Source organism: Protopterus annectens, chromosome 12.part0 (genome assembly GCF_019279795.1).
Source record: "Protopterus annectens isolate FY-2018-M chromosome 12.part0, PAN1.0, whole genome shotgun sequence".
NCBI lineage: Eukaryota > Metazoa > Chordata > Ceratodontiformes > Protopteridae > Protopterus > Protopterus annectens.
Genome location: NC_056746.1, coordinates 1,155,558,838 through 1,155,584,373, shown reverse-complemented (window position 1 = coordinate 1,155,584,373; position 25,536 = coordinate 1,155,558,838). Strand labels below are relative to the sequence as shown.

At 42.2% G+C, this 25,536-nt stretch overlaps 1 protein-coding gene across 3 annotated transcripts in view; it reads right to left on the bottom strand.

Annotated features, from left to right (window-relative positions):
* The window catches only part of SOGA1 (suppressor of glucose, autophagy associated 1), a 972,945-nt gene that overhangs the window by 12,495 nt on the left and 934,914 nt on the right, over positions 1-25,536 (bottom strand). For all 3 annotated transcript variants that reach the window (XM_044090186.1, XM_044090184.1, XM_044090185.1), the window contains one exon: positions 9,972-11,394. In XM_044090186.1, coding sequence (XP_043946121.1) covers positions 9,972-11,394 — 1,423 coding nt within the window. The remainder of the gene's footprint in view (positions 1-9,971; positions 11,395-25,536) is intronic.

The window sequence follows — 25,536 nt, the reverse complement described above, 5'->3', positions numbered from 1 at the left end:
CTCTGACGTACTGGCAGACTGCCAGCTTCCGACGGGGTCTCAGTAATGGGGAACTGAGGAGTAGCCTGACATACTGCAAGTTTTGAAGCCTCAGCAGGTACATCTGAGTCAGAAACCTTGGATTGTGGATCCATTAGAGGCTTATTAAGTTTTTTCTTTGATAGCAGAGGGACATCTGATGAAGCAAAGTCACCTTAGACTAAACCAAACATTTAAGACGCTGGGTCTTGAGAATGTTTTTTTGAGAGTACAAAGCACAGACCTAAAGGTTTCTGGAATGAACTAATGACAGAGCAAGATTTGTGAATGTGTTCCAGGCATAGGCAAAAAAAAAAAAAAAGACACTTGATATGAAAGTCCTTGTACAGAGAGTCTGCCTAACACATTCACACTTAGCCCTCTTACCTGACATCAACAAATTTAAAATATTGAATGATAAAAAGAAAGGTCCCCCAGTGAAACACTTATCTGGATAAATGAATGGAGCAAAGGTACCAACAACCAAACAATGAACAGTCCAACGGATGCCTGGCTTGCTTTTGGGCTGTTGGTAAGAAAGTCTGAGGATCCATGCTGCCATCTTAGAGGTCAGGTATGTTTAGACTTCTGTGTCCTCTTAAGTGGACTGCCATCCTGGAGGCCAGGGACTGAGGATGGGATTCAAAGGCCTCCAAACACCAACCTATGAAGTCCTATTACTACCTACAATAATGGGTACACTATCTGCCCTTTTTGAAACAACAAAAGGTGCTTCAACCACAGCAACCAAAGGTGGGATGTATGATTTGAACTTTACACAAAGGGTTTTGCCTTGGTGGGATGTGCCTTGATTCAGAGCCACAGAGGCCTCCAAAGTGGCTTTATTAGAGGCCTCAGATCCCTCAGCTGCCAAGACTGAGGGCTGAGATAGCACTTTATTGGGACCTACATCCTCACAGCAAGTAGGAACACTGGAAGCCATTGCCACATAACCTGAGTCCTGACTGTCTTCTCCTTACACTGTATATATATTTAATTTCTTAAGTGGGGACTGTCCAATGTTGGGGATGAACTGAAAGACACCACATCAGTTTGAATCTAATGGGTGGACATCAGGTTTATACAGGGAATGTCACAGCATCCCTAAGGGATGGACATATACCTAGCCTGGGAGGGCTGAGCTTTGTAGTCTGGCCACACGATGGGCCTTCTGTGGTAGAAAATCCAGTAGTAAGGGGCAGGAAAATGTTTGGGTTACAGTTGGATCAGAAGATACAGGCATTGCATTTTTGTTCTCCTTCTCTTACTGCATGCTTTCCAAGCATGTCTTGCAGATATTCCATTATTTAGGGCCATTAAAAACATGACAGACTCAGTGTAGGATGGTGAAAAGGTTTGAGTAGATTGTAACAAAACAGTATTTCCAAATGAGTCAGATCCAGGCATTCCCAAGTGCATCCCATGGATCTTTACTAAGAAGATGTATGTTTTCAATTATTTATTTGCTATGCAAGAACACAGTAGCAATTCTAGTTGACATACACTAAGTTTTGTAAGGTGTTTATTATGAGCATATTACATCAGAAGAGCTCTCCTATATTTTAAAACAGACTACAGTGTCATAGTTTGATACTAGGCTATCAGCCCTAGGGCCTATACAAGCCTAGCCATAACAATTCCCTGGCTATTTCTTCCCACTGTATTTACTTCCCTGGACCCCTGTCTAGCAGGGCAACTGACGTGATCCCAGAGGTGAATTTCCTATCTCGCATCCAATCATCAACGTTCCTTTTGAAGAAAGCCAAAGAGGCACTCTGCTTGACATGTATGGGCAGACTATTCCAGAGTCTGGGGAGTCTCTCGGTCAGAAATCTATCTCTCCAGCATGTTTTGTTCATTGTGATAAGGTTTAGATCCCTGGAGCGTGCGTCTCTGAGGGATTGGGATTTCTTTAAGTGTAGCAAGTCCAACAGCTCTGGGTTTGACATGGCCTTGTATGTTAAGCAGAGATCGCCTCGGAGTAGATGATATGCGACAGAGTACAGATGGAGTTTTTTTTTAAACTGTCAGCATAGGGCATCTGGTATTTCTGCAGCCTTTCCAGTTGTTGCAGATGTCTTGAGAGGTACATACCAAATGGGGCGTTGTATTCTATACTGGGTATAATGAGGGATGAGTACAGTGGGACAATGATTTCCTTTTTTCTGGATGAGAAGCCCTTAGTGATGAGGTGCGCCACATCGAAGGATTTCCTGATTGTTGTGGCAATGTGGTTACTGAAGATGAGACCACTGTCCACCCGTGTCCCTAAGTCTCTTATCACGCTTTCGGTGTTGTACTGCCACCTATGTGGGTATTCATGGGTACGTGTTTTTTCCCAAAAGGGATAACAAGAAGTTATGTACTCACCATAACGTTCGATGTATGTAATCCATCTCGCCTCACATTCTTACCCGTGGGTTCGGAGCCGAATATCGGCTCCAACTCAGCCAAACTTTTCTAGCTCGAAGTTTTCTATTGGCTGGGCTAAGCAGGTATCCCATGGTGCACTGCTCCATATCCCCAGATCTAGATTGCTGAAATACTCATTCATACCCCATGCATACACAACATCCAGATAAAAAGAATAAGCTAAAGTAAAGGGAACTCTGTAGATAGAAATCTAACCTCCAGATCCTCCAGGAAGGGGAAAGGTGGGAGAGAAGTAAGAATGTGAGGCGAGATGGACTACATACATCGAACGCTAAGGTGAGTACATAACTTCTTGATGTTATGTAGTCCTATCTCGCCTACATTCTTACGCGTGGGACAGCGTCCCTAGCATCTACATCCTGGGTGGCTCATAGGAAAATACTCCTGAGTACTGTGGAACCAAAGGACGACCTGCCCCTAGAAACCACGTCCAATTTGTAATGAGAAACAAATGTGTGAGGAGAAGCCCAAGTAGCTGCAGCACATACATCATCCATTGACAATCTGGCTTGATAGGCTGTAGATGTAGAAACAGCCCGAGTAGAGTGAGCCTTGACTGGAAATGGCAGATCTTTTCCTCCTGCGTGGTAGGCGAAAGAGATGCAACTAGATATCCATCTGGATAGGGTGACCTTGGAGACCGGGGACCCAATTTTGTTTACCGAAAAGGAGACAAATAGTTGATCAGACTTCCGGATATCTTTTGTTCAGTGCAGACAGAAACGTAACTGTGTGTACATCCAACTGATGAAATTTAAATTCTGCCTTGTTTGAAAAATGAGGAAAGAATACAGGCAACTCAATGGATTGATTAAGGTTAGACACAGAAGCCACTTTAGAAAGGAAAGAAGAGTTTGGTCTAAGAGAAACCCTATCCTTATGAAAGATTAAGTATGGAGGTTTGATAGAGGGCTTGAATTTCTGAAACTCTCCTTGCTGAAGTGATTGCTGTTAAGAAGGCTGTTTTCCAGGTCAAGAATTTCAATTCACAGGTAGCTGCAGGCTCGAAAGTTGGTGAAGTCCGGGCTTGTAGAACAAAATTGAGATCCCAGGGCATGATAGGTTCGGACACCGGGGGATGGAGTAACAGAGTACCCTTCAGGAAAGCCTTGCAGAGTCTATGAGCCATGAGACTAGGCTCATTAGCAACTTGAAAATTACAGATCGCTGCCAATTGAAATTTGATAGTAGCTGATGTGGAACCCTGATGGAAAAGCATAGACAAAAACTCCAAGACTGAAGCAATTGGAGCTGTGTAAGGATCAATTCCTTGGGTATGCGTCCAAATAGAAAACCTCTTCCCATTTGCTAGAATAAATCTTCCTAGTAGATGGCTTATGATAGGAAGATAAAATGTGAACCACTTCCAGTGAAACTTTATGAAGCCTAACTAACGATGGAAGTGGAGTAGCCAGGCTGTCAACCGGAGGGTCATCAGAGAGCGGTGGAACTGTCCTGACGTGTGTGTCAGTAAATCTGGCTGAGGGTCCAGAATCCAAGGAGTGTCCACAATGTATGGTTGAAGGAAGGGGAACCAGACTTGATGAGGCCAGTGTGGAGCAATCGGAATCAATCTGCTTCCCAAGGATTGCACTTTCTGAATCACCTTTGACAGCAAGGGAAACGGAGGGAAAGCATAAAACAGACCAGAGGGCCAATCGTGAACTAGAAGCGTCCCTGGGTGACTCCGCCTGTGGGGGGATCAGTGTGAAGTAGCTGCTGCATTTGGCATTGAGGGGGCTGGCAAAAAGGTCGCAGCAAGGCTGACCCCATCTGCTGAAGATTCATTCCGCAATTAGACTATTCAGGGACCACTTGTAAGGCATCAGAATAGCTCTGCTTAGCCTGTTCACAATCACGGATTTCCCCGGAATGTGCATTGCCACCAGAAACCGTTGGGAAGTTACTGCCCACTGCCACACTCGCATGGCCTCTCTGCACAGGGGGTAAAGACCTGGTTCCCCCTTGCTTGTTTAGATACCACACTACTGACATGTTGTCTGAGTGTATCGCAATCGTCCCTAGAGGTAGAAAGCTCTGAAGTGCCTGCAACGCAAGTAGCACTGCTCTCATCTCTAGGACGTTGATATGCAGATGTATCTCGTGATCTTGCCACGTGCCTTGGACTGTCCTGCCAAGATAATGCCCCCCCACCCCATCTGGGAGGTGTCCGTGGTCACTGTGGCAACCAGGATGGGTGGACCGAAGGGCCTTCCCCTGTCCAAATTGTTGGTGCAAAGCCACCAACTGAGGTCCTGTTAGCATCTGTCAGTGAGCAAAATGGGGTGAGAAAGTGGAAATTTTTGGAGAGACCATTGAACAAAGAGGAGCCATTGGAGAAGTCTCATGTGCAATCTCGCTAGAGGGACCAACATAATTGTTGCTGCCATAGTCACGAGGAGTTGGAGAACCCATCTTGCCTTCACTTCCCTCAGGGGCATCAGGATGTGTATCTGTTGTAAGACTCTGATCCTCTCCTGTGGTAAAAATGCTCGCATTTGAATGGTGTCTAATTCTGTGCCTATAAAGGTGACACGCTGTCAGGGCAACAAAGCAGATTTTTCCCAATTTAGTGTTATGTCCAACTGTTGACATAGAGGGATGGTAACATCCCTGGTTTGGACTAGTTGATGCCTGGTGGGGACGGTAAGGAGCCAGTCGTCCAGATATGGAAACACTTGGAATCACTGACATCTCAAGTGAGCAGTCACCACCGCCATACACTTGGTGAACACCCTGGGGGCTGTGGTGAGACCAAAGGGCAGGGCTCGAAACTGGAAATGACTGGTTCCCAGCCGGAAGCGTAGGTGACTCCTGGATGCCCTGTCCATTTTTACATGGTAGTAAGCATCCTTGAGGTCGATGGAGCACATCCATACCTCCTCTCCCAACAATGGGAGAATCGATTGTAGTGTGACCATACAGAACTTGGACTTCTGTACAAAGTTGTTCAGTTGGCTGAGATCTAATATGGGTCTCAGGTCCCCTGTTCTTTTAGGCACCAAAAATAATCTTGAGTAAGTCCCTAATCCGATTTGGTCTGAGGGAACACGCTGGATGGCTCCTTTTCCCAGCAGCTTTGAAACCTCTGAGGCTGCTTGATCCCTTTGACTGGGTGGAACGTCCGGGATTTTTCTGATTGAAGGGGGGGGGGGGGTCTGATGCAAACGGAATGAGATAACCTCGGGAAATTATTCCTAATACCCATCGGTCCTGGGTGATGCTTTTCCAAACTTCTGGATAGAACAAAATTCGACCCCCGACTGGCTCCAGATAAGCACAGCCAGGCACTCCCTCAGGAACGAGAGTAAGGAGAGCCGCAAAAGGAATCACTGTCTCCCGAATTGCGGGGGCCCCCTCTGCCTCTAGGGTGGCTTCTCCCTGAATAACCTCCCCCTCCTCTGCTTCTGCAGGGGGACTCACCTTGTGCGGCAGGAAAAAAACGCTGTGATTTCTTGAACCACATCTTCCCACCCCGCTGGGCCTTGGGGTAAGGCCTAGAAAGAAGGGAAAAAAGGACCCCTATGGCAGACAGGGTCTTTCCCTCTTGCTCGCACCTGGTGAGGGTGTCTTTCACTTTGGTTCCGAACAAAGAAGAACCATCAAAGGGGGCATCAGTGAAGGAAGACTTGAAGGCCTCCGCGAAGTGACAAAGGCGCAGTCAGGCTTGCCTTCTAAGGGCGACTCCTGAGCTTGCTGCCCTACTCGCTCCCTCGGCTGCATACGAAATGAGCCGCATGGAGGAGTTGACAATGGAATTGAGGGTAGACACAAGGGCGTTAACCATCTGGGCCACCGCCTCAGGGACGTTACCCGCAAGAGTATCTCCTAACTCCTTGAGATCATCTCTCTGGAGCAGAGTGAAATGAAACATAGTTCAGCGACCGTAAGGTAAAGGTTGCTGATGAGAGGGTACGCTTCCCGTACCGGTCCATGGTCCTAGACTCCTTGTTAGGAGGATGGACGGAGGAAGAGGTTTCTGCTACTTCCTTCTGAGTGGCCGCCGCCACCACCATCGCAGCTACAGGGACTCCTTTGGACAGAAACTCCTTGCCCTCGGGAGCAGAAAGAAACTTGTTGGGACGCCTGTCTACAGGCTCCACAGAATCAGGGTTTTCCCACACCCTTTGACAGATCAAATCAAGGAGCTCGAAGGGTGGGGACACCCAAGAGGCAAACGGCCGAGTACCAAATACCTTAAGGAAGACAGACTCCTCCTCGGAAGGGGCTTTGGACGGCCAATCACCTCTGTTTCAGTATCTCCAGGATGTCAGAGAAGGAAACATCATCAGAGGATGACTTGGGGGATCCCTCAGATTCCTCGAAGTCAGTATCAGAGGTGAGGAATTCATCCTGGGAGTCTATGTGCTTCCTCTTGCACATTTTCTTTCTGGGGGGCTCCTCAGGCACGAATTCTGAAGGGCCCTTAGAAAGTTGGGGACCACTCGTGGGGGTATCCCTAGGCCTTGGTGCTCTGCTGTCCATGGATAGGTGGTGATCAGCGGCTCTCCCCAGAGTGGTGGGGGACAGAGTGACCAACCTGCCTGATGTAGCTGATGATCTGGCCAGCGCAGTCCACATGGCCTCGAAGGCAGGCCCCCCCCCAAGTCCGAGGACCGGCCAGCCTCGGAGACCATGACGGGAGTCGGAGTTCCCCAAGCCGAGGCACTGAGAGGGAGACTCGGAACCGAAATATGTCCAGAGATGTCCCCCTTGGGCCCGACTGAAGAATCCCGAGTCCCGAACCCAGAGGACAGAGCAGACGGGGTTGGAGCTGATGTTGGTACCGATGGAGCTGGAGGGACCATCGGAACAGACCTAGGAACATCACACGGCGCGGAACACTCCGGCTCCAAAGACAGAGATGCACTCTGAGGAGGAATGATCAAAGAAGGGGTCGGGGACAGGCTTCTGAGCTGACTGGGCCGCAGCCGAAAACAATTTTGCCAAAACCGGTGTCTGGAGGAGCCTCTGGACCACCCTTATCAACATCCACATCCGACAGGGTCCTGGAGGATTTGGAGGACAGGGAGGGAGATCGAGATCTCCTCTCAGGAGAAACTGGTTTGAGACTGTGCGATCAGCTCTGAAGAGGTTCCAATATAATTGGAGCAGACGTCGGTTCCATCAACACAGACACCTCCTGCGGCCCCGAGGACAGTGGAGCCAAGGGAGTCGATGCAATTTTGGTGACTTTCTCCGGAGGCTCCGATAAAGCTGACGGAGCCAGAGATCTCTTTTTAGAGTTGGAGGACTTAGACTTGGCACAGGGAGAAGAATCTAAGGCCTCTTCGAAAGAGGATTTCAGGAGTCCCTTTAAGATCAGCTTATTCTCTCTCTCTCGGAGCACTCTGGGACTGAACGCATGGCAAAAACTGCAGGACTCCTGCAGATGAATGCTTACCAGGCAATAGACACAAATAGAATGTCCATCGGTGATGGACATTTTGTACACGCATTTAGAGCACTTTTTGAAACCCGAAGGTTTGTGCTCCTTGGAATCTTTGGACATTTTTCACAACAAACACCAACAACGCAACCCAAGAAAACGGTCTGACAAGAAACTCACAGACACTCAACACCACAAAAAACGTGGGAACCAGTTATAAATTGTAACAGTACACACACACTAGACACACACACTGAGCCAAACTATGTCAAAAACCTCTAACTAAAACGGTTAATAACCACAAGGTAGGGGAACAGAACCAAACCTCTAACTTAAACAGTTTAGCGAACAGACAGACAAATGGACTAGGCCGTCTAACTGAAACGGGCCTAGCCCGAGGGAACCGTTAGCGGGATACCACAAACAAGCACACCACCAAAAACCTAAACACATAAGACAATAGCTATGAAAATAGCTTTTTGTTTATGAACAAAAATTTTTTTTCTCTAGACAAGAAAAAGGTACTTGGCCACAGCCAAGAGTGAGGCTACACGAGTGGCAAACGCGATCTGGGGATATAGAGCAGTGCACCATGGGATACCTGCTTAGCCCAGCCAACAGAAGACTTCGAGCTAGAAAAGTTTGGCCGAGTCGGAGCCGATATTCGGCTCCGAACCCATGGGTAAGAATGTAGGCGAGATAGGACTACATAACATCTATACATTTCTTGGCATTGAGCTTAAGCCCATGGCTCTGGTACAAAGCATCTGTTTTTGTAAAGCCCTTTTGTAGAGTATCCACATCATTTGGGGATTCAATAATGGCTCCCAGCTTGCAGTCATCTGTGAACTTTGTTAGCCAGAGTCCCTTAGTGTTATATCATCATGTTAGAAATGGGAAAGGTAATACTTACTCACTTTAGTTATAACCTACTGGAAACAGTGAAACAAGCTTGCAGGAAGAGATTGATGTAAGAAATTGGAAGAAAAAAAATAAACAAATATTTTTTAGGAGTAGGAGAACGGGATTTCTTGAGGAACTTGGTTGCAGACCCCGCAAAGGTATTATCTACCCAGTTTTGTAAAATCTGAATATGATAATTGGTACACCTAAATCTTTACGACTGACACACCTGAAAACGTCAATCTACAAGCAGTGGAGTAAACACTAGCAACTAGGATAAATTAGCCTTGCACATACAGTGCTGCAAGCTTTAGATATGCAGATAAGGTACATGAAGGGGTCTACAGAGTAGAGACTGGATGCTTTAACAGATGGAGACAAAGTAGCCTGGAGGTGGATTTTTTTCAGCTACCAATCTACGCTACCAAATCAAGTAGATCTAGAATTTTTGCAAGTATGTCTCTACATAGATATGTTTACTCTCACATAGGTTAAAAAAAATCTGGACTGCTAGAATTGTGAGGAAGGAGATGTTCATTCACTGGAACACATTTTAGGTCCAGTTCAAAATTATGCTCATTTAAGAATGAACTTAAAAATATATTTAAAGGCAGGGGCAATAATGCATGGAAATGATGGGGTTACTAAGATGTTAACATTAGGAAGATATGAAAGAAATTAAGATATACAAAATTACAACAGTGAATCTCATTTCTGATGTTGTGGTTAGTAAAACAGGAATGGAGAAGCCAAATACACAAATAGGACTGACGACAACTGACTTTTCTCCCCGGCTGGATATGATCCAACAAAACGAATCAGGATATATATTTTTTGCATACTTCTGAATACATGAAGAAATGTTCCTTAGTTCGGTTGCTTTTTACGTCAACATTTACAATGTTGCACATTTCACCAGTAATTCCATAAAGGAACTGTGCTACTACCAACTACTCTGTTATCACATCTGTCTTGCCATGTTTTATACCGATTGTTTTTGGTCATTAACTATTGGACACAACTGCCTTTTGGTGGCTACAGTTCCTAGAAAGAATGGTGCATCCTGACAATTCAAAAGTGTGTTTCAGGTGGACAAAATATATGTTGAAGACACCATCTATGTCCCACTCACCCTAGCTAGAATATTATATGCAGCAGCAACCCCCCCAAATGTTTCAAGTGCAGACTATTTTTAAAATATTTATATATATTTTTATAAAACAATTACCTCATTTGTGTTTGTCAAGGTTGCAACAGAGTCCCTCATGGTGGCATCTTTGTTAACTTGCTTAGGAGTGGTGGACTTCTGCTCTTCACTGCAACTTTGCTTAACAAGTCTTCTGTTCAAAAGGCGTACACTTTCAGTTGGACTGTATGCTGCTGATGACGAGGATGCCTCCTGCTTTTTGATGCCATCTTCAACACAAATGTCTTTCAGTTGCTGCTTCTCATTCCCTAATGTGGGACTCTGGGATCTACCACATACATTCCTAAAGAATTCTTGTACTATTCCATATTTTGGAACCTCTGTCTTGGGACGTACATCATGATGACCCATTTTCCAAACCGCTTCAGTGCCAGCATTGTGTTCCACAACGTTAAATAAACTAGACAAGCCATCATTTATGCCACTCAGCACTGGGCTATCTCTTGTGGTTGTAGACCTGGCCCAAGCAGACCCATTCTGCTTATTCTGATGAAGGTTCCAAAGGCTTCTGTCCTTTGAACCATCTAGCTTGGTTGAGCTCCGTCTATGCAGCTTTGGAGAGCCATACCTAGGAGAGCAGCAAGGTCGTTCGGGTCTAGAATGAACCTTTTCTAAAGATGAAGAGAGTTGTTTACTACGGGTAGATATTAATGATGAACTTCGGGAGGACCAGCTCTTACTCTGAAGACTGCTTCGAAGACTGTCAGTTTGAAGACCAATACTAACAGTCTGTACTGTCTGAGTCCCGACATTTGTGACTAGCACAGTCTGGCTTGAAGTATGCTTTACTTTTCTTTCCAGTGAACTTGAACGAATAGCTTGTCTAACACAATTTGTGATCTCTTTCATATCATCGCTCATATTGCCAGATATTTCCAAGTCATGCAAGGAAGATGGAAACCCAGCTGGAGAAGATGCTGAATTTTCAACTGTGTGAGTATCCAGGAGACTGCAGTGCTGTTTTGAGAAGTTACAAAGCCACCTGCTGTACATATTACTAGTAGAGCTTTCTGATTCAAGTTCTTTGGGTTTGGCCATGGTGAACAAAAATCCTGGTTCAACCATTATCTTTCCGTCTGTTTTTACTACAGAACCATCAAGTCTACGAACAACTGGTGGACTATAGTAGATACGAATACCAGTTTTATCAGGGGCTGTATAACTTCGCTGTATCTGCTTGTGGTTATGATCTTTTCTGCCTGCATTGTTTGCCAATGAATAATCCCAAGAAGATATATTTAACTTTCCTTTTGTCATCTTCTCAGTAAGGCAGTTGTCACCATTTGTGTATTTCCAGTTTTTGTTGTTGAGTTCATCTGTTAAACTATTTGGAAGCATGAGCGTACTGCTTTTTCCTTTTGTACTTTCAAAAGCAGGGCCGGGGAGGTAAGGAGAGGAATCCAACAAGCTCTCAAACTCAGACATTGAAGAAACAGATTTAGCTCTAAAAATCAAAAGCCACAAATGTAATCTTAGTTTTTTTTTCTTCACAATATAAACATCCATAGATAATAACCAAAGAGGCAGAAGTTTGCACATTAAAAAAAAACAAGTTATACTGTAAAAGAAAACGGCACAATATTTTTACCATAGTCTGAAACACCTAAAACAGTACTTACAAAATGTTCAGTGTACACCAACAGCAGGAAAAACAGAATCATAGCAAAATTTTGTGTGTTTAGAACAGAAAATTAATTCGAAAAGTCTACACAGAAGGAAGTATTTGATTATTACTGGAACAACCAATTAACACAGATAAATAAGAAAACTGTATAGACATTCTTGTAGCACGGATTACCAGAAGAACTGGCAAACATAATGCTGTCTACCAAACACAAAAGCTTTAACTGATACAAATAAATGTTATATGAAGGAACTTACCTGTTTGAATAATGGTTGTTTAATAAGATCACCTCCTCTGACCCTTTCAGCATGCATCACACCTAGACATAACCAACTGGTTTCCATTGCCTTATCCAGTTTCCCAATTAACTCAGTCTGACCTGAGATTATGTAACACCGTCTTATGCATACAAACGGGTTTTCCTGTTTTATAATTTGGTAGAAGCATGACTTTGCTCATTTGCTGTACATGACAATGCATTATCACCACACCTTAGTTTCATTTTATTACTGCATCCAAAGCAGCTTAAGAATTTGATAATGTAACACTGTTTTGAACTATAACTAATTGCATAGTATTGTCTTTTACTGCATGCTACAATTTGGAAATAAATACATTTCATGCAGCAATAAAGTACAGTTTTGTACCTACCATAAATGTAGATGTTCGAGGATCCACATTGCTGCAGTCCTAACTATTGGGTAGTCCGCTGTCCAGTCGGCCCGAATACCAGAGTATATGGCTGACGTCGGTCAGGGCGCATTAGACTGACGTCAGTACGTCAGGGTACTAATGCGCATGACCGACGTCATATCCTCAGTCTTTTCTTGCCCCAGATGTCAGAAGACCCTAAAAAGACAAGGCCCAATATACCTGCACCAAAAATATGTACAATATATACAAAAATATATACAAAAATATCAGCATATAACCTCACCTACACAACCACCCCTAAACACAGAGGTGAAGGAGGGAGGGTAAATTGGACTGCAGCAATGTGGATCCTCGAACATCTACATTTATGGTAGGTACAAAACTGTACTATGTTCTTCATTCCACATTGCTGCAGTCCTAACTATTGGGTAGAATCCCAAAGCAGAGGTAAGGGAGGCTGGCAAATCATAAAGAAGCAGGCGCTGACAACATGCCTTGCAAAATAGCTGTGGCAAAACCAGCCCTAGACTTAGAGTAGAGAGGAAGGTGATAATGCTTAGAGAAAGTATGCACTGAACTCCAAGTAGCTGCCTCCAAAATATCCTTAGTTGCCACCGTCCTTAGAAATGCTGTTGAAGTGGCAGTAGCCCTAGTGGAATGAGGCCTAATCCCAGCTGGAATCTCCTTGCCATGATGGGAATAACAAAATGCAATGCAAAACCCAATCCACCTAGAAATAGTTTGTTTTGACACAGGCTTGCCCTGCGAACTCAAAGCAAAAGAAACAAACAACTGCTGAGACTGCCTAAAATCCTTAGTCCTGCTTAAATAATAACGCAATTGCCTGTGTACATCTAAAGTGTGCAAAATCTTTTCCCCTTTATTTTGGGGGTCTGCATAAAAAGTAGGCAAATGAATAGTTTGGTTTAAAGCCACACTAGAAACCACCTTAGGCATAAAGGAAGGATTAGTACGTAATGATACCCTATCCTTATGGAAAATCAAAAAGGGCTCAACTGCCATAAGGGCCTGCAACTCAGACACCCTTCTTGCAGAAGTAATAGCCAACAGAAAAGCAGTCTTCCATGACAAGTATTTCAATTCAGCAGTAGCCGCCGGCTCAAAAGGTTGTAGAGTAAGTTTTTCCAACACAAAATTGAGATCCCAAGCAGGAGTAGGAGCTCTACGTGGGGGTCTTATATTCTTTGCCCCTCTAAGAAACTGCTTGAACAAAGGATGCGAAAACAACGGTGGGTCACAATCATAGTGAGCTGAAATTGCTGCAGCATGAATCTTAATGGAAGAGAAGGACAAACCTTTGTCCAATAACTCAGTAAGATATTGAAGAGCCACATTCAAATTAGGCTCTGAAATCTCCAAATTCTTTGCTGTACTCCAAAATAAAAACCTCTTCCATTTTTCTGCGTACACTTTCCTTGTACTAGGTCTTCTAGCTTCCATAATCACATTTAAAACTTGTTGAGGAAGTTGAGACCTGCTGTGTTTCAACACAGAATATGCCAGGCTGTTAGATGAAGAGAGTGAAGCTTGACATTGAGCAGATGACCGTCCTTCTGAGATAACAGATGTGGAATCAAAGGTAAAGGCCATGGAGGCTTCCTTACCAGACTCCTTAGTAATGGGTACCAGTGTTGCCGAGGCCAATCTGGAGCTATTAAAATCATCCTTGGCTTGTCTTGTCTGACCTTTAAGAGCACCTTTGGAAGAAGAGGCAGAGGTGGAAAGGCATACACATGAAGATTTTTCCAACTGAAAGAAAGAGCATCCACTTTCCAAGCTGTGTGATGAAACCCCTTTGTGCAAAACTTTGGCAGCTGGTGGTTTAGTGGAGAAGCTTAACAGATCTATGTCTGGAGTTCCCCATGACACTGTCAATTTCTGAAATACATGAAGATCCAGTTTCCACTCGTGGGGATCCATGATTTGTCTGCTTAACACATCTGCTAAGGAGTTCTGTGCTCCGGCAGAAACCTTGCCTGAAGAGTTAGTTGCAAGCTGAGCGCAGTCTCCCATAAAATCATTGCTTGCCTGCATAGAGGATAAGAATGTGTTCCCCTTGTTTGTTGATGTACCACATGACAGTTGTGTTGTCTGTTAGAATCAACACCTGCCCTGGAAGAAGTAACTCCTTGAAAGCCATTAATGCAAACTGGACTGCTAACATCTCCTTCATGTTGATATGTAGATGCTGAAGTCTGGCAGGCCACTTGTCTTGTATCCACTTTCCATTTAGATGAGCTCCCCAAGCAATGTCCGAGGCATCTGTCGTTAAAATCTGACTCGCCTCTGGCCGGGTCACAGAGAGTCCCTTGTTTAGGTGACATTCCTGAGCCCACCACAGAAATTCTTTTTGAAGGCAAGGTATTATTTGAATGACAGTGTCCAAATCCTGGCAGTGCTGTGTCCATACATTTTGAGATACCATTGCAGCTTCCTCATATGCAGTTTGGCATTGGGAAGCACCAGAATACAAGATGCCATGAACCCTAATGCTTGAAGGACTGTCCTTGCAGTCAGCACGGACTGATGAGATAGTTGATGGAAGTAAAGGGATAGACTCTTTTGTTTGTCCGGGGTTAAAAAGGCCATCTGGGCTGCTGTATTCAGTCTCACACCCAGAAAGCACATGTCTTGAGAGGGTACTAGACTGGACTTTATTTCGCTCACAGAATACCCTAGGCATCTTAGCACTGCTATAACATATTCCAGATGCTGTAGAAGGTCTTCCTTTTCTTGAGCCAGAATCAGGCAGTCGTCCAAGTAAGGATAGATTTGAATTCCTTTTAGCCTGAAGTAAGCTATCACTGGAGCCAGAACCTTTGTGAATACTCTGGGCGCAGTAGATAAGCCAAAGGGCAATGCAGAGAACTGATGAGAATTTCCAGCTCGAAAACGCAGATACTTCCTGCAACTTAGTCTTATAGGCACATGAAGGTAAGCTTCCTTGAGATCTAAAGTTACCATCCAGTGATCTTTGCCCAGCAGAGGTAAAAGCTGTTGTAACGCCAACATCTTGAACTTGGGAATGTCCAGATAAGTGTTGAGGATAGATAAATCCAAAATTGGTCTCCACGTGTTCCCCTTCTTTGGTACTAGGAACAGGCGAGAATAAAATCCTAGGCCCCTTTCTGATACAGGAACTGGCTGAATGGCCCCTATTTGGAGTAACAGAGAAATTTGCTTGTGAGCCTCTTTCCTTTGTGGAGGTGGAACGTCTGGCATGCCTTTGAAAGGGGGCAATGTATGGAAATAAAACCTGTAACCGTGGTGAATGATATCCAACACCCATCTGTCTTGAGTAATTAAATCCCAATTTTCTTTGAAAAGAGACAGTCTTCCTCCCAAAGGAGCTGCCAGACGAGAATCTACTGGCAGCTGAAAAGGCAGGTCATTGGGTCTGTTTACGAAAGGACTGACCCCTGCCCTCACCAGAAGTCTGAGCAGGTGAACTCCCTGTTCTAGGCCTAAAAGAACCTTGAGCTCTGCCCCTACCACGTCTAGACCTACCCCTAGACTGGGTATCATAAGCAGGATATGTCCATCCCTTAGTAGGCCAATTTCTACTAAACTTCGGTGGCTGCACCTGCAAAAAATCTTTAACAGTTTGCATAGACTTAGCTTTGTCCTCCATTTTCTTTAAAACTGCTTCCACAGGCGAACCAAACAACACATCAGACTGTAAAGGAGCATCCAAAATCCTTGTCTTAACATGCTCAGCTAAATTCTGATCCCTCAACCAGGCATGCCTGCGAAGAACAGAACTAGTGGCAGCCACCCTCGAGGAGGCCTGTACAGCATCAAAACCACATTGCAAAGAATGCTTACCCACTTGTTCAGACACATGAACTAAATCCAGCAACTCTTTACACTCAATACCTTCCGCCAAAGCATCCACCTTAGATTTCAGTTGTGAAAGGAGATAATTTTGATATTTTAGCATGTGAAACTGACAATTCAACGCCCTCATGGCTAAAGTGGAAGAAGTATACACTTTCTTTCCCCATCTATCCAAAGCCCTTGCCTCTTTATCAGTGGGAACAGGGTTTTAACCACAGAGGCCTTAACACCTTTAGGTCCCTGAGAAACAGTTTCGGGTCTGCCCTAGGACTCTTAAAAGATACTTATGAGCTTCAGGCACCCTATAGTACCTATCAGGTTTAACAGGAGCAGGAGGCAAAGAATCAGGGTTCAGGGAAGCCTCTGCAAAAACATCTTCCACCACATTCAACACAGGAGGTATAGCTAAGGGCCTATGCTGGGGTAAAACAAGAATTCCCTAAGCCTTTTCCTGAATCAGAGTAATCCTGGCCTTCCCATTTAAAGTGCTCCCTCATGGAATGCAGAGTCTCTGAAAATGAGAAATCCTCAGGAGGAGAAGCTGTAGGAGTGGAATCATCCACATCAGAATCAGAATAAGGAGGAAACTCCTGCAAATCTTCCGCAGAAGACGCAGAAGCCTCTGAACACTGTTCAAAACTATCAAACTCAGGTTCCACCCTAGGCCTCTTATCAGGAGGGGGCATAGAACCTCTAATCATAGTAATCAAATCTTCTGCCATTTTAAGCATATGTTTCTTAGGCACAGAACCTGAAGTGCTAGGAGAAGCCCCCACTGCAGCTAAACTTGGCCTACCTCTCAAAGAAGTTTTGGAAACAGAAGGAGAGGCTCTAACTACCTTGGGAAGAGAGGGAAGAACAGTTACCTGAGAAGCCCCCTCAGCCTGGCCTACCTCCTGAGAAGGCACATCCTGTAACAGTAAAGTCTCTGCCTGAGACTCCAAAGAAACTCCCGGCAAAACCTCTGGCTCCACTGAGCCTTCTAAAGAACCGACATCCGGGACTGCCGGTTCATCAACCCTAGGCTTCGCTGTTTTGTCCTTGCGCTTCTTGGATGAAGCGGGCGTCGGAGCATCCAACGGCATTTTATAATTGCAACGCTTCCCAAACACTAACCTGGCACAGTCTAACCTTCTCTTAATAGTGCGTTTGTTAAACCTAGCACAAGAGCGGCATCCAACAACGTCGTGCTCAGGCCCTAAACAAGGTATACACAAGGTATGGTAATCCCTATGAGGTATCTGTTTCCCACAAGAAATACAGTTATTCACTTTTTCTGACATCCGGTTAAATACTGAGGCAAGAAAAAACCAAAATGTTCCCAACGGGTACTTAGCCAACTCTGATTCGGTCTGAAACTCCGACTTCAGAAAATTTCAGAACGCCAACCTGCACTCGCAAAACTGCTTCTGCATCGGACCATGCGGCAAAAAAGACTGAGGATATGACGTCGGTCATGCGCATTAGTACCCTGACGTACTGACGTCAGTCTAATGCGCCCTGACCGACGTCAGCCATATACTCTGGTATTCGGGCCGACTGGACAGCGGACTACCCAATAGTTAGGACTGCAGCAATGTGGAATGAAGAACATCTTGTTTTAAACTTTAAAGGACAGTATGCATTTCCCCTTTTATTGCTCAGCTTATGCAATTTGCATCTCGCATCAATGTTCTAAAATTTAATGTTGTTCAATATACAAAATGTTTTATTTGAATCTTTACAGTTGGAGCTCTGGAGCTGCCTGTGATGAATACTTGTTTGTATGTTTGCTTGCTTGCTTACTCATTAATTTATTCATGCATACATTCATTCATTCTGTTGTAGTATTTATTGCTAGAGTTAATGCCTAATAGAGACAAATATGTCCAGGGTACAATTGGAAATGCTCTCTGATCAACAGGATGCAATCTGTAACCTTAGGCTACCCCATTAAGCTATATGACTATGTACTTGGCCTTAAAATGACTCCTCAGTTGGTACAGTGTTACAGAAATAGGGCATCTGCCCCTGCCACTGACTACCAAGATTCCAGACGAATGTTACTGAACCAGGTGCTAAAGACTGACATGGGGTAGGGGTCTGGCAGAAGAAGTGGCTGCTGAACTAGGTTCATATGTGTATGGTAGGCTAACGACCACTAGGGTCCTTAAAAGCCTAGCCGTGCACCCCAAATGTCCCACAAATTTGATTACATATTTGACTGACAAAGGGTGATTTACTTACTGCCTCTGTCCATCAGAGACATATGAGCCAGACCAGCTGTGAATTTCCTATTACCCATCCACTGGTCCATGTTGTGCTTAAATAGGGATAGGGAGGAAGTCTGTTTCACATGGATGGGGAGTATGTTTCAGAGAATGGGAATTCTGAGGATTATCTGTCTTTCCAACATGTCCTATTTACATCTCAAGCAAAATGTAGATCTTTTAATTTAGTAGTTTTGATTCAGTTTGTTTTGAAGATGTGCAAAAGATTCATCAAAATAGCGTCCAGGGATGCCTTGTATGCCAGGCAAAGATCACCTCTCAGAAGGCTGTGTGATCTGTTGCACACAGCCAATTTCTGAAAATCCCTACTCTGCATGATAAATAAGCCTAGCATGTGGAGATGTTGTCTGTGGCAAAAACGTATATTTACTGCTTTAGCTACAATGTCTAACTCAGTAGCCACTTGTATAGTACCCACAACTAAAGAAAACTCCTGTATGGTACACTGACTGCTTTTCAACTACGAAACATCCTGATATATTAACAATTCCTCCAGTTTCACAAGTTGGCAAGACGTAGGTCTAACCACAACCAAATATGACTTTCTTCATATGTTTTTCTAGGCAACTCAAACAGGATATCAGGAGCTGGCTGGAGGGGTTAACAGGACACTGTAGGCAAATCCTGCACCCAGGACATCATGGATCACATTCACAATGGGATTTTGTAGATATTTTTTAAATGACCAGTTTCGACTGGGGGACTCTAGGATATGATGGACAGATCCAATATGAAGAGTGACCATTCAGTCCTTGACAAGTCTTGAATCAATCTCTTCAAAATCAGTACCTGTACTGCCCTGTTTTCATGGCAGTCTTTACAATTTAGTAAATCATTGTCAAACCTAAGATCATCTCCTGGGTTGCTGGCTTACACTTCTCAGTCTCCCTTAATCTTCTGTTCTCTTCATGTAAAAGGAAACAATTTCATTCAGCTGTCATTTAATTTACCAACTTTCCATTTAGTATAAATGCAGCATCAAATAAATATCGCCCAACATAATGAGTAAGAAGGGAAACAGTGTGAGGAAGAGGATGACTTTTTTTGTAAAAATGTTATGAAAATGTCTTGCAAATCAGCTTAATACTTATATGAGTAAGGATTTTCATTATGGCTGCACACAGATCAACAGCTTAATTTCAGCTCTCCCAGTGTGAAAAAAAGAGTCAGAGATAAGGGATAATAACTCGAACAGTTTTAGTAAATTCAGTTACTGGTTAGCATGTACTCTTTCTGGATGCCAGAAAGAAGAAAATTGGATAGCCTTTAAGAAAATAAATAGAAAATGGTGAAGAGAAAATACAATAGAAAATAATCCTGTAGCTGTTCAGCAAAAAGCAGTTCAAGCTCCACTTTCGGTACAAGACATGGTGTCTAGTAATCTAGAAGAAAGAAAAATCAAATGTGCTTAGAGCTGATTAAAATAAAATAAATACTCTACATCAACTCAAATAACAAAAGACTGGAAGGAAAAATGAAAAAGCGTTAACCAGTTATTCAGGTGAACTAATAAAATAGAAACTGAAATGAAGAAAAGACTGTCTGAGTAAGACACTGCTCAAGAAGACTTCCAAGATGGCTGCAAACTGATCAACAGCATAACTTCAGCTATCAAAATGTAAAAGCAGAAACTGAGGAAAAAGGAGTGCCATTATTTACTTATTTATTTGCTGGTTGGTTGGTTAAATTCAGTTACTGGCTAGTAAACATGCTGCCTAAATGCCAGGAAAGAAGAAACTTGGAAAACCTGAAAGAAAATCAATCAGAAAAGATGGAGAAAACACCATCTGGGAAGGATTCTGCAGCTGTTCAGCAAAAAGCAGTTCAAAATTCAACTTTGGTTCAAGAGATGGCTTCAGGTAATTTAGAGGAAATTAATCAAATATACTCAGAGGTGATTAAAATAAATGAAATACTGAAGGACTATATCAATTCAACAAAAGGCTGGAAAAAATAGAAGAAGCTTTAACTAGCCATTCAGATGAACTGATAAAATTGCAAAACTCAGATGGTGATATAAAGAAAAGGATGGATGAATCAGGTTTTTCAAGAAGAACCGTTAAAAAAATAGATCTAGAAAGGGTGTACAGAGAAAATGTGCGATTCTCTGTATTACCAGAGAAACTGGAAGGAAGAGATTGAATTAATTTTTATGAAAGCACAAATAAGCAACTGGACTGGTGTTGAACAGCAGAATTTGTTAATTAAAGGAGCACATCGAGTGTATACTCCAAACCTGGCCATGAGAAAGCAGCAGAGACCTACATTAGTAAAGATGCAATCATACCAGCAGAAAGAGTTGATCCTGACGAAACTGTGGCAGTGTGTGCAAAGTATTAAAAATTGGAGACAGCAGAGTGTTTGTAGAAAATGATTATTCACTGTATATCAGGCAGAAGAGAAGCAAATTTATTCCAGCAATCAGAGAATGTTGAAAGGCAGGCAGGTGTGAGATTCAAGCTGCTGTATCTAGCTTTCAAAGTACTTTTACTTGAAGTATTAATGTATTTTTTAAGCAAAACAGGCTAAGGAGGAAATAAAAAAAAATGTGCAACAAAAGTGAGTCAGCAAGCAGAAGGGGACTCTGCTTCTCATTCTTTTGACATTAAGGTTCATAGAGAGATGTTGGCAGTGCAACCTTTGCCAATGTTCTAAAGGAAAATGCATGGGAGACAAAAAAACACAGGAGTTGACTAGAAGAATCAGTAGTGCCAAAAGACCAGCAACTCTGAAATCACTGAATAAATGGGAGACTATAAAGCATCTCATCACATTTGGGAAATGTGTTTGCAAGAAAAAAGTGGCTGAAAAACACTGCACTTTTGTTGACTTTGTTAAACTTGTGGTAGACTGAAAAGCATATACCTTTACTTTATATCACTATTGTTTAGAAGGACACAATGGAGAAACAAACAATTCTTGTTTTTACTAGTATTCTAATAAAACTAGTCATGATAAAAACTGCATGTTACTTAAACAAACAGTTTTGTGTAATGTGTAGTTAGGAGTATTTTAAATGTGGTGGGAGTATTTTTCAGTGACTATTGTATCTGTTAAAGAAACTAAAGAAAAGTACTTGTTTACTTTGACTGCAAGAAATATAGGTTTTACAGTACAAGAGAAAAAAGCCTGGACAAATGCAAGTTCAAAGTTCATCTGCTGTGATCTTGAACTGCTGAGGCGGGGTTGGGTGTAAAAGAGCACTGATTATATTACATAAAAAATTAGAATACTTTTCCTTTTCATTTCACAAGGGTGAATATTAAGATTACCTTTGGCTTAAGCTGTAAACAGGTATTTTAAAGCCCACATGCTTACAAAACAAGACAAAATGATGAAAGACATGAAAATGCCAAGCTTGTTACAACTGCAAAGATCATAGCTTGTTTGTTTTCCACTGGGAAGTGTTCAATAGAGTGGAAATGTCTGAAGCTAAGGACAGCTGTGCATTCTTTTCCGAGTGAAATTTACAAAGACTCATTACTGAGTACATTTCTCTGGAGACGAGCTGTCTGCAGGTGCAAGCAGTTAATCTCAAGAATTCTGAGTGTTTTTTGCTGAAGGAAATCCAAAACTTAAAGGTACAATGGCAAGCAGTTCAGTGAACATTTTAAGTTTGAAATTATGGGAAGTGAATAAAAGGTTAACCTCCCTAGTAGCCAGAATACTTCAATGCAGTTAATAGAACAGTGTACAATTTACCTGTACTTAAAGATAGCAAGTGCATTTTTTAGGGCTAAAAATTAAAGTTTTCGGAAATCATACAAGCATTTTTTCATATACAAGAGGGGAAGACAGATAAAAAAAAGAACATACAGCACTCAGTGCAAGTGGGAGCACAGGCAGTGGCATGCACTTTAACGTGTGGAATATTAATTTTAGGTTAGATAATGCCTTTAGGTGCAGCCATCAATTTAGGGCAAATGTTCCCATCTGGAGGGTTAAATGTCATGTTTTAAAGATGTACATAGTTTTGTGTGTTTGTTCCAAGTTGATAGGGGAAGACAGTGTTTTGTACTTAGCTTTTTGTTTGAGAGTCTTCATTCAAAGTCTTGAAAAATGTGACACGGGTTGAAATGGAGATGAGAAACATCTGTACAAAAGATCAGTCTGCCAAACATTAGTATATGCATGCAAACAACAGCTGGAAAAAACACATTCCAAAAAACTGTCATGCACAATAGGTGGGAACAACAGCTTTTTATGATGATGGCTATGCTGTCTCCATTATCCTGAAACATGAATGACCTTACAGGCATAGATAAGTCTATATCACATGGGATCATCCACTGCCAACAGTTCAAAAGATAGATGATAGAAAACTGGATACAGTGGTCCAAGAAAAACTGGCAAAAGTAGCATTGATCATTGAAATCACCACACCCAGTCACTACAGTGTCCTGCATAGAGAGAGAGACAGTCATAAAATATCAGAATTTACAAGCAGAAACGAGAGCAATGTGGAAGAAAGATACCCAGATAGTTCTAATAGTAGTAGGAGCAATAGGTTTTATAAAAAAAGAACCTACAATCATATTTAGATATGCTACCCATAATGTAACTCCGTATGGATTGCAGGAGGAGTCATTACTGTGTACATTGCGGGTGCTGCGAAGAGCACTTTTGGCGGACATCAAAGTGTGAAACAATACTAATTTCATGAACTTTAATCGTACTTTCACTTAGGAATGAGGTCCATTCCAGTCATGGTATTAGAAACCCAAATGTTCTGGAGAAATTAAAAAGGCATAGATAAAAAAAAGGAAAGAATACTAAATTATACTAAGAAAAGTAAAGAGCAATGCTGCATGAACACATTTGGAAAGAAATGAGCACGTGAATTTGACAAAGAAGATTTCAGAATGGACATTCAACAGAATATCAGGGACAGAGGAAAAGGGGAGTATACTAATTGCAAGAGGGGGTCCAACAGTGATAGATGAGGAAAAAAGACAAAAATGGCAGATTTTGTGTCAGTAAGGGGCTATTGGCAAGGAAGGAAGATTACAATGGCATGTATTTCTATTTCATAAAAAACTGCTATTATGGTGCTTAAGAAAATTTTGGTAGAAATAATCAGCTTTCAGCAGGGAATATTATTTATATGTGGGGACTGGAATTTGATTTGCAATAGGGAGAATGTATCAGGAGGAACTTAAAAGGGACAATATAGCAAAACAGGGTAGATTTCTGAAGACATTTATGAAAATATTTGGTACGGAATATGTAAATTCAGTAGCAGGAACTCAAACATGATTACATATTATTCTCCAAGGTACAACAACTTGACTAGACTAAACAGAATTTTATATTTCACAGGAACATGTGCATTTAATTGAAAGCTTATGCACATATCCAATAACTATTTCTGATCATGCACCAATAAAAACTAAGATAAAAATGCAGGGTAATGACACTGGCACTTTTCCCCCCAATCTCAATTTAAGGAATAGGCAGTGAAAATTATTCAAGTTATTAGGGAAGATAGAAACATATTCAGATGTTATAGCTAGTAATTCAGATAACATAATGGAGTTTAAAAATAGGGATAGCTATGATGTAATAGAAATTACTTAGTGGGGCTGACAAATCTTAATTTGTTTGCAGAATAAGGGGAAACTCACAGAAGAGGAGGAGCAAATGCAGAGTGCTAAAAGAAAATAAGGGAGTATCTGGATATGCATGAGTTTAGATAGACTACAGTTAAGCAGCTATTTTTTGAGAACTTCAGAGCACAAAACCTTTTAGCACATCAACTTAGGCAACAGAATGAAAGGGTTATCACAAAACCTAGGGAGCCTACAACAAAGAAAAATAACCAGAGATCCTGTAGAGGTTTTAGAAGCATTATGGAAATTTATGAAAATTTGTACAAAGTAAAGAAATGTGGAAATCAAGAAAGAGTACAAATGGAAATATTTATGGAAGACTTAACTGTGCCAAAGTTAGAGGGAGATGAGGCTGAACAACTGGCAGTTTAGATAGGAAATGATGAGATAAAAAAGTGATGTATAATCAACTTTCAGGAAAATCTCCAGGAACAGATGGTATTCCTATGGAAGTTTTGAAATTAGGAGGGAAGGTGATAAAGATCTGGAAGATTTTATTTAACAGTATTTTAAAAAAAAAGGGGAAGCACCAGCATCTTGGAAGAAAGTTGTGCTGGTTGTGTTACCTATAGATGGCAAAGATCCTTCACAGCCAGCTTCGCATACACCCATTTCAATTTTAAACCATGATTATAAAGTGCTTATATATCTATATTAGTAAAAACAGCAAAGGTGTTGCTAAAATTGATAAATATGGATCAGTGTTGGATTTATGGAGGGAAGGCAAACATTTGACATTAATAGAACAATGATGATCCAGAGGGAATGAGAATGTAGGAAAATACCTCTGTTGTTGTTGGGTCTTCATGCAGAGAAAGCATTTGATAGAGTAAGCTGGGATTTTAAGAGTAGGACAATGGAACCATGTGCATTCTCTGATACAATAATAAGGTTAATTAGAAGGATATACGAGGGATCAGAGGCAAGAATTAAGGTGGGAGGGTACCTCTCTGATAAGCTGCATTTGAATAGAGGAACCAGGCAGGGGTGTCTTCTTTCTGCTTTATTTGCTTTATATTTAGAGCCACTGGCAAAGAAAATAAAGGACTCAAATACAAGGACATATAGTAATCAAAGTTAGCTTTATTTGTGGATGATATTTGTACCTAATAAATCCAAAAAAGAACATCTCAGCATTGTGGAACATTTTGAGACAGTTTCAAGTGTTTTTCGGGTACAAAATTAATGAAGACAAAATAAAGGCTACAGCTGTAAATAAATTATGCACACACACAAAAACTAGTTCAGCAAGACCCATATTTATGGGGACATGATAAGATGAAGTAATTAGGAGTAAGGATTAAAAGGCTTCTGTTACGGCAGCTATAGAGATGTAGGAAGAGACTAAACAAAAGAGAATACAAAACCTGAGAAACTGGTAACTCTTATTTATGGATATGGATAGTAAGATACAAGCAGTGAAAATGCGTTTAATTCCTTGTATACGGGTCAGGCATACTTTTATCAACCCAAGGAGAAGTTGTGGACAATAATTAATGAAGAATTGAAGGAATTTATCTGGGAGGGAAAGAAGGCAAGAGTTAAGTGGGATAAGTTGATCCTTCCAACGG